The following is an 11,485-nucleotide window of genomic DNA, read 5'->3' as shown; positions in this document are numbered from 1 at the left end:
AACTCTCCAGGTTTCTTGGCTTCTTCTTGGTGACTCACAGTTTCAGCTCTCTCTCCCTAGATTATCAAGTTTAGGAGATTGGTTAGGCCACTCCATGACCTTATTGTGATTCTTTTTAGCCAGTGTTTTAGCCAGTTGTCACCTTCTCACCAAACGTCTTGCTGATGGTCTTGTAGTCCACATGCAGATCTAAATCTTGTCCGTCTTTTGTCTCGGCCATTGTGGTGGACAGTTTGGAATGAGTGACATTGATTCTGTGGACAGGTGTGCTTTATGCACATAAGGAGTTTAGATGGGAAGTATCTATAACTGACTGATTGATCTGTGGATCCAGAATTCTGGCTAGGTTTGGGGATCAAATATTTCTTTCTGTTATTCTTGTCATTAACTCATGAAACCATACAACAACTACTACCTGATGGGTGTGTTATGGATTGATAGGATTCTGGCCAACAGATTCACCATCTCCATTTGTGTCACAAAACTATTCTTAATATGCATTCTCATAAAGTTCCCAGAAACAAGTCCTCTCAAAAGGAGATTGAAAACAGTAAGTGTGGATGCTGTAATGTTGCCTACACTGACCTGAATATCCTTACTTAAGTTTTCCACAGGGATAACAGACCCTTCTTTTGTTTGTGAGGGATAAATAACCTATGAATCTGCTGATGTCCCATCCCACCTTCCAACAAAATGGGGTTACATCTAAGTTCAGCATCTGAAAGTGCATTCAAAGATCAGGTCTGACATTAGACGTTAGGATGATTGAGCAAATTGGATTTACACACATGCACATATCCACAGCACAAACACTCATAGCACATGGGTATTGACGTACTCGCACATCCACTGGTTTGTCCTGAAGGAAGTATGGTAGAGGGTAGTTGTGGAACAGAAAATGTGATGCAGGTACAGTTGGTAATATTTACGGAGCCTGTGTACAAGACTGCTGGTAAAACTCTGTAAGAAAAGATCAGGAGATCCACATTAAACATGTGCTTCTCTTAAATATTAGTTTGCAGGTTTAGCAGCTCTGGAATCAATAATTATTAATATACAAAGTAAAATGTGTTTTCATTGCGACTTGGCTACTTGTAACCACCACTGTCACTTCAAAGAGGCCTCAGTAAGAGATCCTTTTACTATATAATGTTGTCAGTGTAATAAGCCACTGTAAAAACAAAACTGGATTCAATCTGGATTGTCACAGATTCTGCCTTTACTGTAGTAAACGGATATTTTTAAGACATAGTCATCGTTCTTCATTGATAATCATGGTTGTTCACAAACCACTCTTATCCCATGGATGGGTACACTGACTGAAAACAGACATTTCTAAAACGTTGGCCCGTATTTAATCCTGTGTTAATCGAGTATCACGCCATCACATGTGGAGCTTGTCTAACTATTTGCAGATATCTTTTCTAGAAACTCTAGTTGTGGATAACCTTATTGCTATTTACAACCAACAATGAACCATCTTTTAAAACCTGAGCTTTTCTCTTTGCATATGGCTGTCATATGAGAATCAAATTTTCCTCCTCAGTGCTTTCATAGGTGCCACACAACATTGTTTTATGGAAACATCTGTATTTGCTGAATTTTCCATGTGGTTTATGCAGGTTTTCCTTTATTTTGTCACCCATCCGTTGACAGGTGGCTGTAGGCTTCAGCTTTTTAGTATACCAGCATCAGTGATATTTTTCCAGTTCAAATTTCTGGGACATGTGGTTAATTTTTGTTTGATAACTTTGTCTGGCATTTGAAGGGAAACTTACCTTCTGACAAATACTTTAACGTGCGTTTGCAGAATTATGCTTGAGTCCTCATTGAGCTCCATAAAGACCAACATCGCACTCTGTATATTGAACAGGGCACCAAGAAGGCTATCTGAGGTGATTTTCTGCAACACACAACATTTAGAATCAGAAATAAAACTGATTTTAAGTACAAAAATGTTTTTTTGAAGAGACAGCAGATATTGCTGGGAAGTGATATTGATTTGCATATCTAACATTAAAAGCTACCACGATTCCCCAGAGAAATAAACACAATCAGTATCGGCCTCATAAGACTCACACTGGGACAATAGTCGAGCATGTTGCTTATGCCCTCCACAATAATGTTGGCTGTGGCAAAGACTTCAGTTGCGTTTAGATCCACGTGGAGGAGAAATGAACTCAGGGTTGCGAACAATGACGCGGCCCTTTCCTGAAGGTGGGAATTAACTCACAGTCACAGACATGTATTTGGGAGATATTATGAAGATATTAACATTTTTGAATTGTCAAAAGCTTTAAAATGTGTCTCATATCGCACCTTTAATTTTAGTACAGGGCAGAAGTAAAAAAAAAAGCCACTGTCCACCAAACATTTACTTCCCATTAAGAAGGGAGCAACATACATCAGTACGCATTGCAGAGAGATGTCTACAGTCCTTACTGATGGATTCCCCCTTCTTTGAACTTCTCTACAGTACCTGTGCTGATGTATCGAGTTCAGTCCCTTTCTTGACAAGAGAAGCAAGTGCTGTGGCTAACGCCTGAACGTCTTGTAGACTTTTGTTGAGATTGTCATTTACTAAAGCAATCAATATGTCCAGCATCTTCTGTCGAAGCTTCAGACACCAACAAAATAATGCATAAAAAAGTGACATATTAGAATTTTACAGTAACAATGTTGTTCATTCAGATTCAAACGTTTCCTGATTCACAGAGATGGTTTTTTCTTTCCATCCACCCTGTTTCATTAAGTTTGGAAATGAGACCCGTGTTTTCTTGAGAAGCTGTCAAAAAGATGTAAAATTACACACAGAAACTAACAGTTAAAAGCTTGCTTAGCCCTGCTGGCAGCACAAGGCTCTTCACTGGTCCTATCCTTAAACAGAGTGAGATTTGCTACCTCTTGCCTATCTGCTTGTCCTGCAGGATCAGTTTGGTCGTTAAGTTTATTGGCCAGAGAACTGAGGAGTTGTCCAGCGACTTCTGGTGACAGCTGGCCTTCTGCCTTTAGCTGATCCAAGATGTTCTCTATTGAGCTTAAGCTCAAAGTTGAATCCATAACCTGATGAGAAGAAAATATTTTCTCACAGTACTAGAAAATCTGTAGTACTCTGGATCTTTTCTCGTTAGTACATGCATCCTATTGGTGGCATACCTGTGCAGGTATAGTGGTGCTGAGTACTGTTTGGCCTTCACCCGTTGCAGTTGCCAGTATATTCAGTTTGTAGTTAGAATTGCTGTCTCCAAGCGGAAGGAAGATGGATTTTACTTCATTGCTCTGACTGCATCGCAGAGTCTTACCTGATAAGTTCAAACAAGAGAGTTTCTATCATTATTAGATTTCTAGTGAATATACTCCATTGTGTTTGTAGCTAAATGAATATTATGAATATTTCAGTATTATAATCACACTACTAGCCAATCACATTATATGGTGCTACGATAATAGTAGCTGCATCCCTTCACTTGCTCACCTGTTTGCTGTACGCATTTGAGCCCTCTGTCACCTGACTTCCCTAGCTGTTACAGGTAGGAGTCATGTCACTACTTCCTCAGTCTGAATGGGCTACACTTTGCTACTCGTGTTTTTGTGGAGATCACCTGTGGATTATTTCTCCGGAAGCCTTCCATCGATTTCTGGTATGTTATTTTGTGCCGTATGTTTATTGTTTTACTTGGTAGTAAATGTGTGTGTTTTTTATTTATTTATTTATTTTTTATTTATTTATTTATTTTTTTTATTTATTTATTTTTTGGAAAAAAAAAAAAAAATGTGTGTTTTTAGCGTGTAGCTGGCAGAAGCCTCCTATTGGCCACGTCGTTGCAAATGGGCAACGCCGTTTGATCAGTAGGGGGAAAGTGGGGTGAGTTGTGCCAGTTTTTAGAGTGACTTTACAGTGAGGCCTTGAAAGGAAGGCTTCTTTCTATAATATGTACATATATTTCAGGATCTAATTCTGGGATCAGTCACTTTGGATTGTTCTACAGTGCCACCCCCGTGTTTCTATGGATCCTTAGAAACACAACTTACCGCTGGGACAAATCGCCCCACTTTCCCCTATGTAGCTTTTGATTTGTTACAATCTTAGCCTTACTTCTGTTGTAAGTGCATTTTTGCTGTAAATTGCTAATTGTACGATGCCTTGCATGAAATCTTGTCCTGAGAGGGCAACTGCTTCTCTGGGCTACGTTTACAGTAGTGCTGCTGCTTTGTTTTTATGGGTTCCTTCTTGCCTTGTGTCCATTGTACTTTGCCTTTTTTGATTCCTTCTTGCTTTTTGTCTTTTCTTTTTGCTTTGTTTTGCTGTTTCCCTGTAAGTTTTAGAATAGCGGTTGAGTCGTACATCCAGTATATGGAAGCCTGTTACTGTAGTGAATAATTCAATTAGAGCAGTTGTATGCTTATTACTCTCCACCACCTCGTACCAGCCACATGTTAAAACAACGTGGAAAATAAATGGCACTGTTAAACTTAGTTACATCAGTGTCTTAAAAGATTTTGCTGATCCAGAAGTACTTACTCTGAGTGCTGAAACAATACTGACAGTTAGAGCAGGGATTTTCAGTTTTGCAAGTTATATCAAAAGCATCAAGGATTGTTCCACTCTGTGGAGATATGCTACATGACAAGCCACGGGAGCCATCTCCATCAGTTCCGCAATCAGGTCCTCCCCCTTTATCGCAGTTGCCTTTTCCGCAGTCGTCTTTGCAACAGTCTCCTCCGCCTTTTCCACAGTTGCCTTTTCCACAGTCTTCTCCCCCTTTATCGCAGTTGCCTTTTCCACAGTCTTCTCCCCCTTTATCGCAGTTGCCTTTTCCACGGTCGTCTTTGCAACAGTCTCCTTCCTCTTTTTCGCAGTTGCCTTTTCCACGGTCGTCTTTGCAACAGTCTCCTTCCTCTTTTTCGCAGTTGCCTTTTCCACGGTCGTCTTTGCAACAGTCTCCTTCCTCTTTTTCGCAGTTGCCTTTTCCACGGTCGTCTTTGCAAACAGTCTCCTCCTCTTTTTCGCAGTTGCCTTTTCCCTACGGTCGTCTTTGCAACAGTCTCCTCCCTCTTTTCGCAGTTGCCTTTTCCATACGGTCGTCTTTGCAACAGTCTCCTTCCTCTTTTTTCGCAGGTTGCCTTTTCCACGGTCGTCTTTGCAACAGTCTCCTTCCTCTTTTTTGCAGTTGCCTTTTCCACGGTCGTCTTTGCAACAGTCTCCTTCTCTTTTTCGCAGTTGCCTTTTCCACGGTCGTCTTTGCAACAGTCTCCTTCCTCTTTTTTGCAGTTGCCTTTTCCACGGTCGTCTTTGCAACAGTCTCCTTCCTCTTTTTCGCAGTTGCCTTTTCCGCGGTCGTCTTTGCAACAGTCTTCTCCCTCTTTTTCGCAGTTGCCTTTTCCACGGTCGTCTTTGCAACAGTCTCCTTCCTCTTTTTCGCAGTTGCCTTTTCCACGGTCGTCTTTGCAACAGTCTCCTTCCTCTTTTTTGCAGTTGCCTTTTCCACGGTCGTCTTTGCAACAGTCTCCTTCCTCTTTTTCGCAGTTGCCTTTTCCACGGTCGTCTTTGCAACAGTCTCCTCCCTCTTTTTCGCAGTTGCCTTTTCCGCGGTCGTCTTTGCAACAGTCTCCTCCCTCTTTTCGCAGTTGCCTTTTCCACGGTCGTCTTTGCAACAGTCTCCTTCCTCTTTTCGCAGTTGCCTTTTCCACGGTCGTCTTTGCAACAGTCTCCTTCCTCTTTTTTCGCAGTTGCCTTTTCCACGGTCGTCTTTGCAACAGTCTCCTTCCTCTTTTTCGCAGTTGCCTTTTCCACGGTCGTCTTTGCAACAGTCTCCTTCCTCTTTTTCGCAGTTGCCTTTTCCGCGGTCGTCTTTGCAACAGTCTTCTCCCTCTTTTTCGCAGTTGCCTTTTCCGCGGTCGTCTTTGCAACAGTCTCCTTCCTCTTTTTCGCAGTTGCCTTTTCCACGGTCGTCTTTGCAACAGTCTCCTTCCTCTTTTTCGCAGTTGCCTTTTCCGCGGTCGTCTTGCAACAGTCTTCTCCCTCTTTTTTGCAGTTGCCTTTTCCGCGGTCGTCTTTGCAACAGTCTCCTTCCTCTTTTTCGCAGTTGCCTTTCCGCGGTCGTCTTTGCAACAGTCTTCTCCCTCTTTTTCGCAGTTGCCTTTTCCGCGGTCGTCTTTGCAACAGTCTTCTCCCTCTTTTTCGCAGTTGCCTTTTCCGCGGTCGTCTTTGCAACAGTCTCCTTCCTCTTTTTCGCAGTTGCCTTTTCCGCGGTCGTCTTTGCAACAGTCTCCTTCCTCTTTTTCGCAGTTGCCTTTTCCACGGTCGTCTTTGCAACAGTCTCCTTCCTCTTTTTCGCAGTTGCCTTTTCCGCGGTCGTCTTTGCAACAGTCTTCTCCCTCTTTTTTGCAGTTGCCTTTTCCGCGGTCGTCTTTGCAACAGTCTCCTTCCTCTTTTTCGCAGTTGCCTTTTCCGCGGTCGTCTTTGCAACAGTCTCCTTCCTCTTTTTCGCAGTTGCCTTTTCCGCGGTCGTCTTTGCAACAGTCTTCTCCCTCTTTTTCGCAGTTGCCTTTTCCACGGTCGTCTTTGCAACAGTCTTCTCCCTCTTTTTCGCAGTTGCCTTTTCCACGGTCGTCTTTGCAACAGTCTCCTCCCTCTTTTCCACAGTTGCCTTTTCCACGGTCTTCTCCCCCTTTATCGCAGTTGCCTTTTCCACGGTCGTCTTTGCAACAGTCTCCTCCCCCTTTATCGCAGTTGCCTTTTCCACGGTCGTCTTTGCAACAGTCTCCTCCCCCTTTTTCACAGTTTCCTTTTCCACAGTCGCTGTTTCCGCAGTCTCCTTTCCCTCCATCTCTTTGAGTTGTTGTAGCTAAACGGTTAGCGGTGAGTGTCAGTAGAGCTCTGCCAACTCTAACATGCTTCTTTCTCTGAAAACACAAGCATTTATAAATGTCAGGTAAGGTAGAACAAAGGTGAGGATGAGGGTTAATATTTATTTAAAATATTATTTTGTACAGTTACATTAGAAGTACAACTACACAACTATAAATTGGATGGACTTCTGTAATTACCCGTCTGTTGTTCATTCCAAACAAAATGTCATTTTGATCCCTCGGTTTAAAGCCTAAATCTTTATCACAAGAAGCAGATATATTCAGCACCACTTCAAGAGAGGAGAAGATGTTCCAAACTCTGAGTTTTGCTTCTATAGAACCTGTAGAAAAACACATTAAAAAACATATGAATCAGCAGTAGAATCTGTAAATATTCATGTTTCAGACATTTTGACTGACATCAAATTCAGGTGGCTGTAGCTCAGGAGGTAGAGCAGGTCATCTACAGTCCTAATTAGAAGGTTGATGGTTTGATCCCTGGCAGCTCCAGTCTGCATGATACCAACCCAATGCATCCATCAATGTGAGTGAATGTGTATGAACATAAGTTGTAAGTTGTAAGTAAGTTGTGTAAAGCACTTAGAGTGCTTAGGCAGAGTAGAAAATGAGATGCATTAACACTATGGAATACCTGTGTTATCAGTTTCAAAATACTATATCGCCTTATTCTTAGATTATCATTCACAAGATTTTTGGAGAACTTAATCTTTGACCTTGAGGTTGAGGTCACCGAGATTTGAACTTGTCTGAGCCTTTTAGTAGATACACCTATGATATCAATTTGAACCTCCTATGTTGCTTTGTTCTTGAGTTATCACATTCACAATCTTTGGTATTCATGATGCCCGCCCACCTGGCAGAGCGACAACAATACTTTAACGCCTTCAATTAGCCTTTTATGGCTGAGGGGTAAAATGCACTACATAAGAAGCAGTCCATTTACCGTTTACATTTTAAAGCTCACCTTGAATTGGGTTTTCAGTTTCAAACATTTCCTTTCTGGTATTCATTTGTCTGGTTTCAGTGAACAAGCCATTGTTTCCAGAAAGAGAAAACAAGAGCATCACAGGCTCTCCTCGTACAAGGGAAACATCAAAAGTAATAAATGGGGAATCTAAACATTCATTGCCCGCTGTCAACACAGACGCCTGAAGTCCAACTATTTTCTCCAGAACACACACCTGTGGGATAAGCAGAATTACAAAGCAGAGGAACACATTAATCAGATAACAGAAGCAGATAACACGTTAATCTGGCAATTAGTGTTTACTATGACAATACATTAAAGATACATTAAAGATACATTAAAGATACATTAAAGATACTCTACAAAGCATTTTAATTCAGTAAGAAATTGTCTGATAAAGAAAAATCTTGACATACTAAATTGTGACTGTCTATGAGAAGAATAAAACTGTCATGGTCTGGGTGAGTGTGGGGTTTTTCCACTCTGCTGGGCTCCACGTTCAGGCAGAGACTCCAATCAGCCTTCACACCTGATTCCAATCAAGTCACCAGCATATAAGACCAGCGCTCACAACAGACCTCTGCTAGATCTACAGCTAACGCACTACCCGCCTGGGCGTTACACTTCTCAAACTGAACTATCTCTGTCTGGATGCTGGTTTCCTGATATCTGGTTGTAACCCCCTCCATCGTGGCGCTTCGCCTGCCTGCCTCCCTGCCAGGCCTGTTGCTATAAGTGTATTCCAGACCCTCCTTGGACCTCTTGCATGCTACTTTCACCTGCTACGTGTAAGCCATAACCATCATAGTTGAATCCACCGACTGATATTCACTACACTGCCACTGACTGCCTGTCTCTTCTCGTTATAGTGACTCTGTGTACCTCCACCCAGGTCGCTGCCCCTTCTCCCTCCCCAGGATCTGGTCACGAAATCTAGCATCTAGTCTAGTGTGTGAATGGGTGGATGACTGGACCTGTAAAGCGCTTTGGGGTCCTTAGGGACTAGTAAAGCGCTATACAAATACAGGCCATTTACCATTTAGTCATAGCGCACAGTCTGAGCTCCATGTTCCATAGTCTGGCCTCTTAGCCTTCACAGTCCATAGCCTACATTATTTCCTTCTCTGTAATTAAACTACGCACTGTAAATAAAGCACTGTATTCACGCCAGTTTTCCTCCCTCTGTGTCTGCATATGAGTCCACACTCACCGCCTGGCCCTCTCGGCCGTAACAAAAACCTCCGATATATTTCCAGAGTTTTTGTGCCATGCAAAGAAGAGCAGGTGAGCTGAGCTTCCTGTTTACGGAGGTTAGCTGGCAGCTGAGTGACATCAGAGCTTGTGGCTTAATTTTGATTAAACTTAGATCAAAGGCACATTTTCACACTATGTTCCTTGACTTAAAATGACTGATTACCCTAATGGGGACAGCAGGATGACTTTTAAATTCATAGTTGGTATGAAAAAAAAAAAAGAAATAATTGTGAATTAAATTGAGAGAGATGCTCTCGTCTTCCCAGATATTTCCCTAATTATCTTAAAGAAGTTTTATAATTAAAGGTTAAATTTAATTAATAATTTTAAACAGTCTAATTTTTCAATCAGTACTCAAATTCTTTATTCATATGATCACCATGCTCAATAGAAACCTGGGGGTGATACATCATTGTTTTTGTTACTGTTGTACTAAAAGAAGACTATTAGTTTGATTTACTGTACCTGCAGGTCTTTGGACACTTCAAGGAATGTGTTAGACGCATAAAGTGTCAGATGGTGGCAGCCAGACCCGAGCTGCGTCACTATTTCTGATGTCACTGTGACGTTCTGGGGTTCAGTTCCTCTGACCACAGATAAACCGGACAACGACTTTTTATCAGCTTCGATTCTGTAGGTCACATTCGTACCTAAAGAACAGAAAACAAATAAAACTTAAATGACAGTAAAAGTCAAAACATGATTTTGGGAAAAGAAAATATGCTCAAACTAAAGCCGATGCTGTTATGTAGAGATATCAAAATTTCAACTTAATTATTTGATATTAGGTTGACTTTGGTACCTACCTGCTTTTACTTCCATTTGAATCTGAAAGGCTTCTCCATACAGGGCTTTGCAGTTGGTTTCATAAAAAGACAGGTTTCCAGCATAGCACTTGATAACACCGATCTCTGCAACAGGCTCTTGAATCGTAATTATTTTCTGAGCTGTAATGTGCATTTCACTGCAAGTGCATTCAGCTGCCACAATAAAGGTACTTGGATGAGTGTATTTGTGCACCACACTGTTCTCCAACCTGAGGAAATTCAAAAACGGGAATCAGCGTTCGTTTGAGTAACACTATTTCAGATATGCCACACAACCATTAAGTGCATCAAAATCAAATTAATTTAACTTAAATTAACTGACTCTTAAGTCTTCAACAAAATGTTGTCTGATATCACTGAAAGACTTTGGTACTTTAGTTGTAAGTGCAAATTCAAAAGATGTTGCATGTGCTTGTTCACAACTGAACAACAACACCGAACCAGTGGTCACTCCAGGAAGATCTCTATTCCTGACTCCAGGGTGAGTTTGCTGGTAGTCAAAATCTGTCAGAAAAAGGGTGATGCACTAAAAATCTTCTCGAGGTTGCCATGGATTGCTTGCAGATCACCGCAGTTACCTGCAGACTGGAGCGACTCACCAGCTACTCGCTGAGTACAAAGTGCCCAGATCCCATGGGTGCAAAACAAGCCCAAATCATCAGCCTTCCAACACTTTGCGTGACAGCTGGTAGGAGGTGTGAGGTCCTGATATGCTGATATATGTTTGGGCTCTACCAAAGAGCTGCACCTAGCTGCAAGTTACCCTCTTAATTCCATGGAAGTACTCAGGATATACTGCATTTTTCACAGGCCTGTATGAGTTTGTGTAATGTTTATCATGGCCAAACAAATCTAATTTGTGTTTATAATTACCTTCTTGGTTTTGTTTCCTACCACCTCCATCACCTGTCATTTGATACACAGATTTATCTTGAACTCTTAGATTAATGTGACATCACCATTTCTGTGCCTTACTTAATTTACAATCTAATTAATGTTTGAGGTATTATTTGCTGGGGTGCAGTTTTCTTTTTACTGCCCATCGCTACACAAGCAAAGCAGCCTTGTTTTAGTTTGCTAAATTACTAAACCAACTAACATGATGCCATAAATGCTATCATGCCACAAAACACTACATGGTACTAACATGCTATATGTTACTGATCTTTCAGCTGCTGTACTATGGTAAATGACCTGTATTTGTATAGCGCTTTACTTAGTCCCTAAGGACCCCAAAGCGCTTTACACAACCTGTCATCCACCCATTCACACACTGGTGATGGCAGCTACATTGTAGCCACAGCCACCCTGGGGCGCACTGACAGAGGCGAGGCTGCCGGACACTGGCGCCACCGGGCCCTCTGACCACCACCAGCAGGCAACGGGTGAAGTGTCTCGCCCAAGGACCCTCCGAGCCGGGGCTCAAACCGGCAACCTTCCAATTACAAGACTATCTGCCAACTCTTGAGCCACGATCGCCTACACATGAGCACAGTAAATACAATTGTGCAACAGGAATTACAGGAAACTCTTGTGACTGATCACCATTTTTACTAACACTTTC

At 42.0% G+C, this 11,485-nt stretch overlaps 1 protein-coding gene across 1 annotated transcript in view; it reads right to left on the bottom strand.

Annotated features, from left to right (window-relative positions):
- Positions 1–11,485, bottom strand: part of LOC146501119 (polycystin-1-like protein 2) — a 48,802-nt gene that overhangs the window by 25,697 nt on the left and 11,620 nt on the right. Inside the window, 15 exon segments of the mRNA XM_085136561.1 lie at positions 586–636; positions 638–718; positions 839–859; positions 861–960; positions 1,779–1,903; positions 2,080–2,211; positions 2,480–2,617; positions 2,902–3,063; positions 3,157–3,302; positions 4,523–5,024; positions 5,125–6,906; positions 7,051–7,193; positions 7,838–8,054; positions 9,560–9,744; positions 9,901–10,130. Of these exon segments, the coding sequence (XP_084992687.1) occupies positions 586–636; positions 638–718; positions 839–859; positions 861–960; positions 1,779–1,903; positions 2,080–2,211; positions 2,480–2,617; positions 2,902–3,063; positions 3,157–3,302; positions 4,523–5,024; positions 5,125–6,906; positions 7,051–7,193; positions 7,838–8,054; positions 9,560–9,744; positions 9,901–10,130 (4,015 nt within the window).

Source organism: Neolamprologus multifasciatus, chromosome 16 (assembly GCF_963576455.1).
Source record: "Neolamprologus multifasciatus chromosome 16, fNeoMul1.2, whole genome shotgun sequence".
In the NCBI taxonomy this organism is placed as follows: Eukaryota; Metazoa; Chordata; class Actinopteri; order Cichliformes; family Cichlidae; genus Neolamprologus; species Neolamprologus multifasciatus.
The sequence above is the reverse complement of the archived record's forward strand: the minus strand, read 5'-3'. Positions and strand labels throughout refer to the sequence as shown.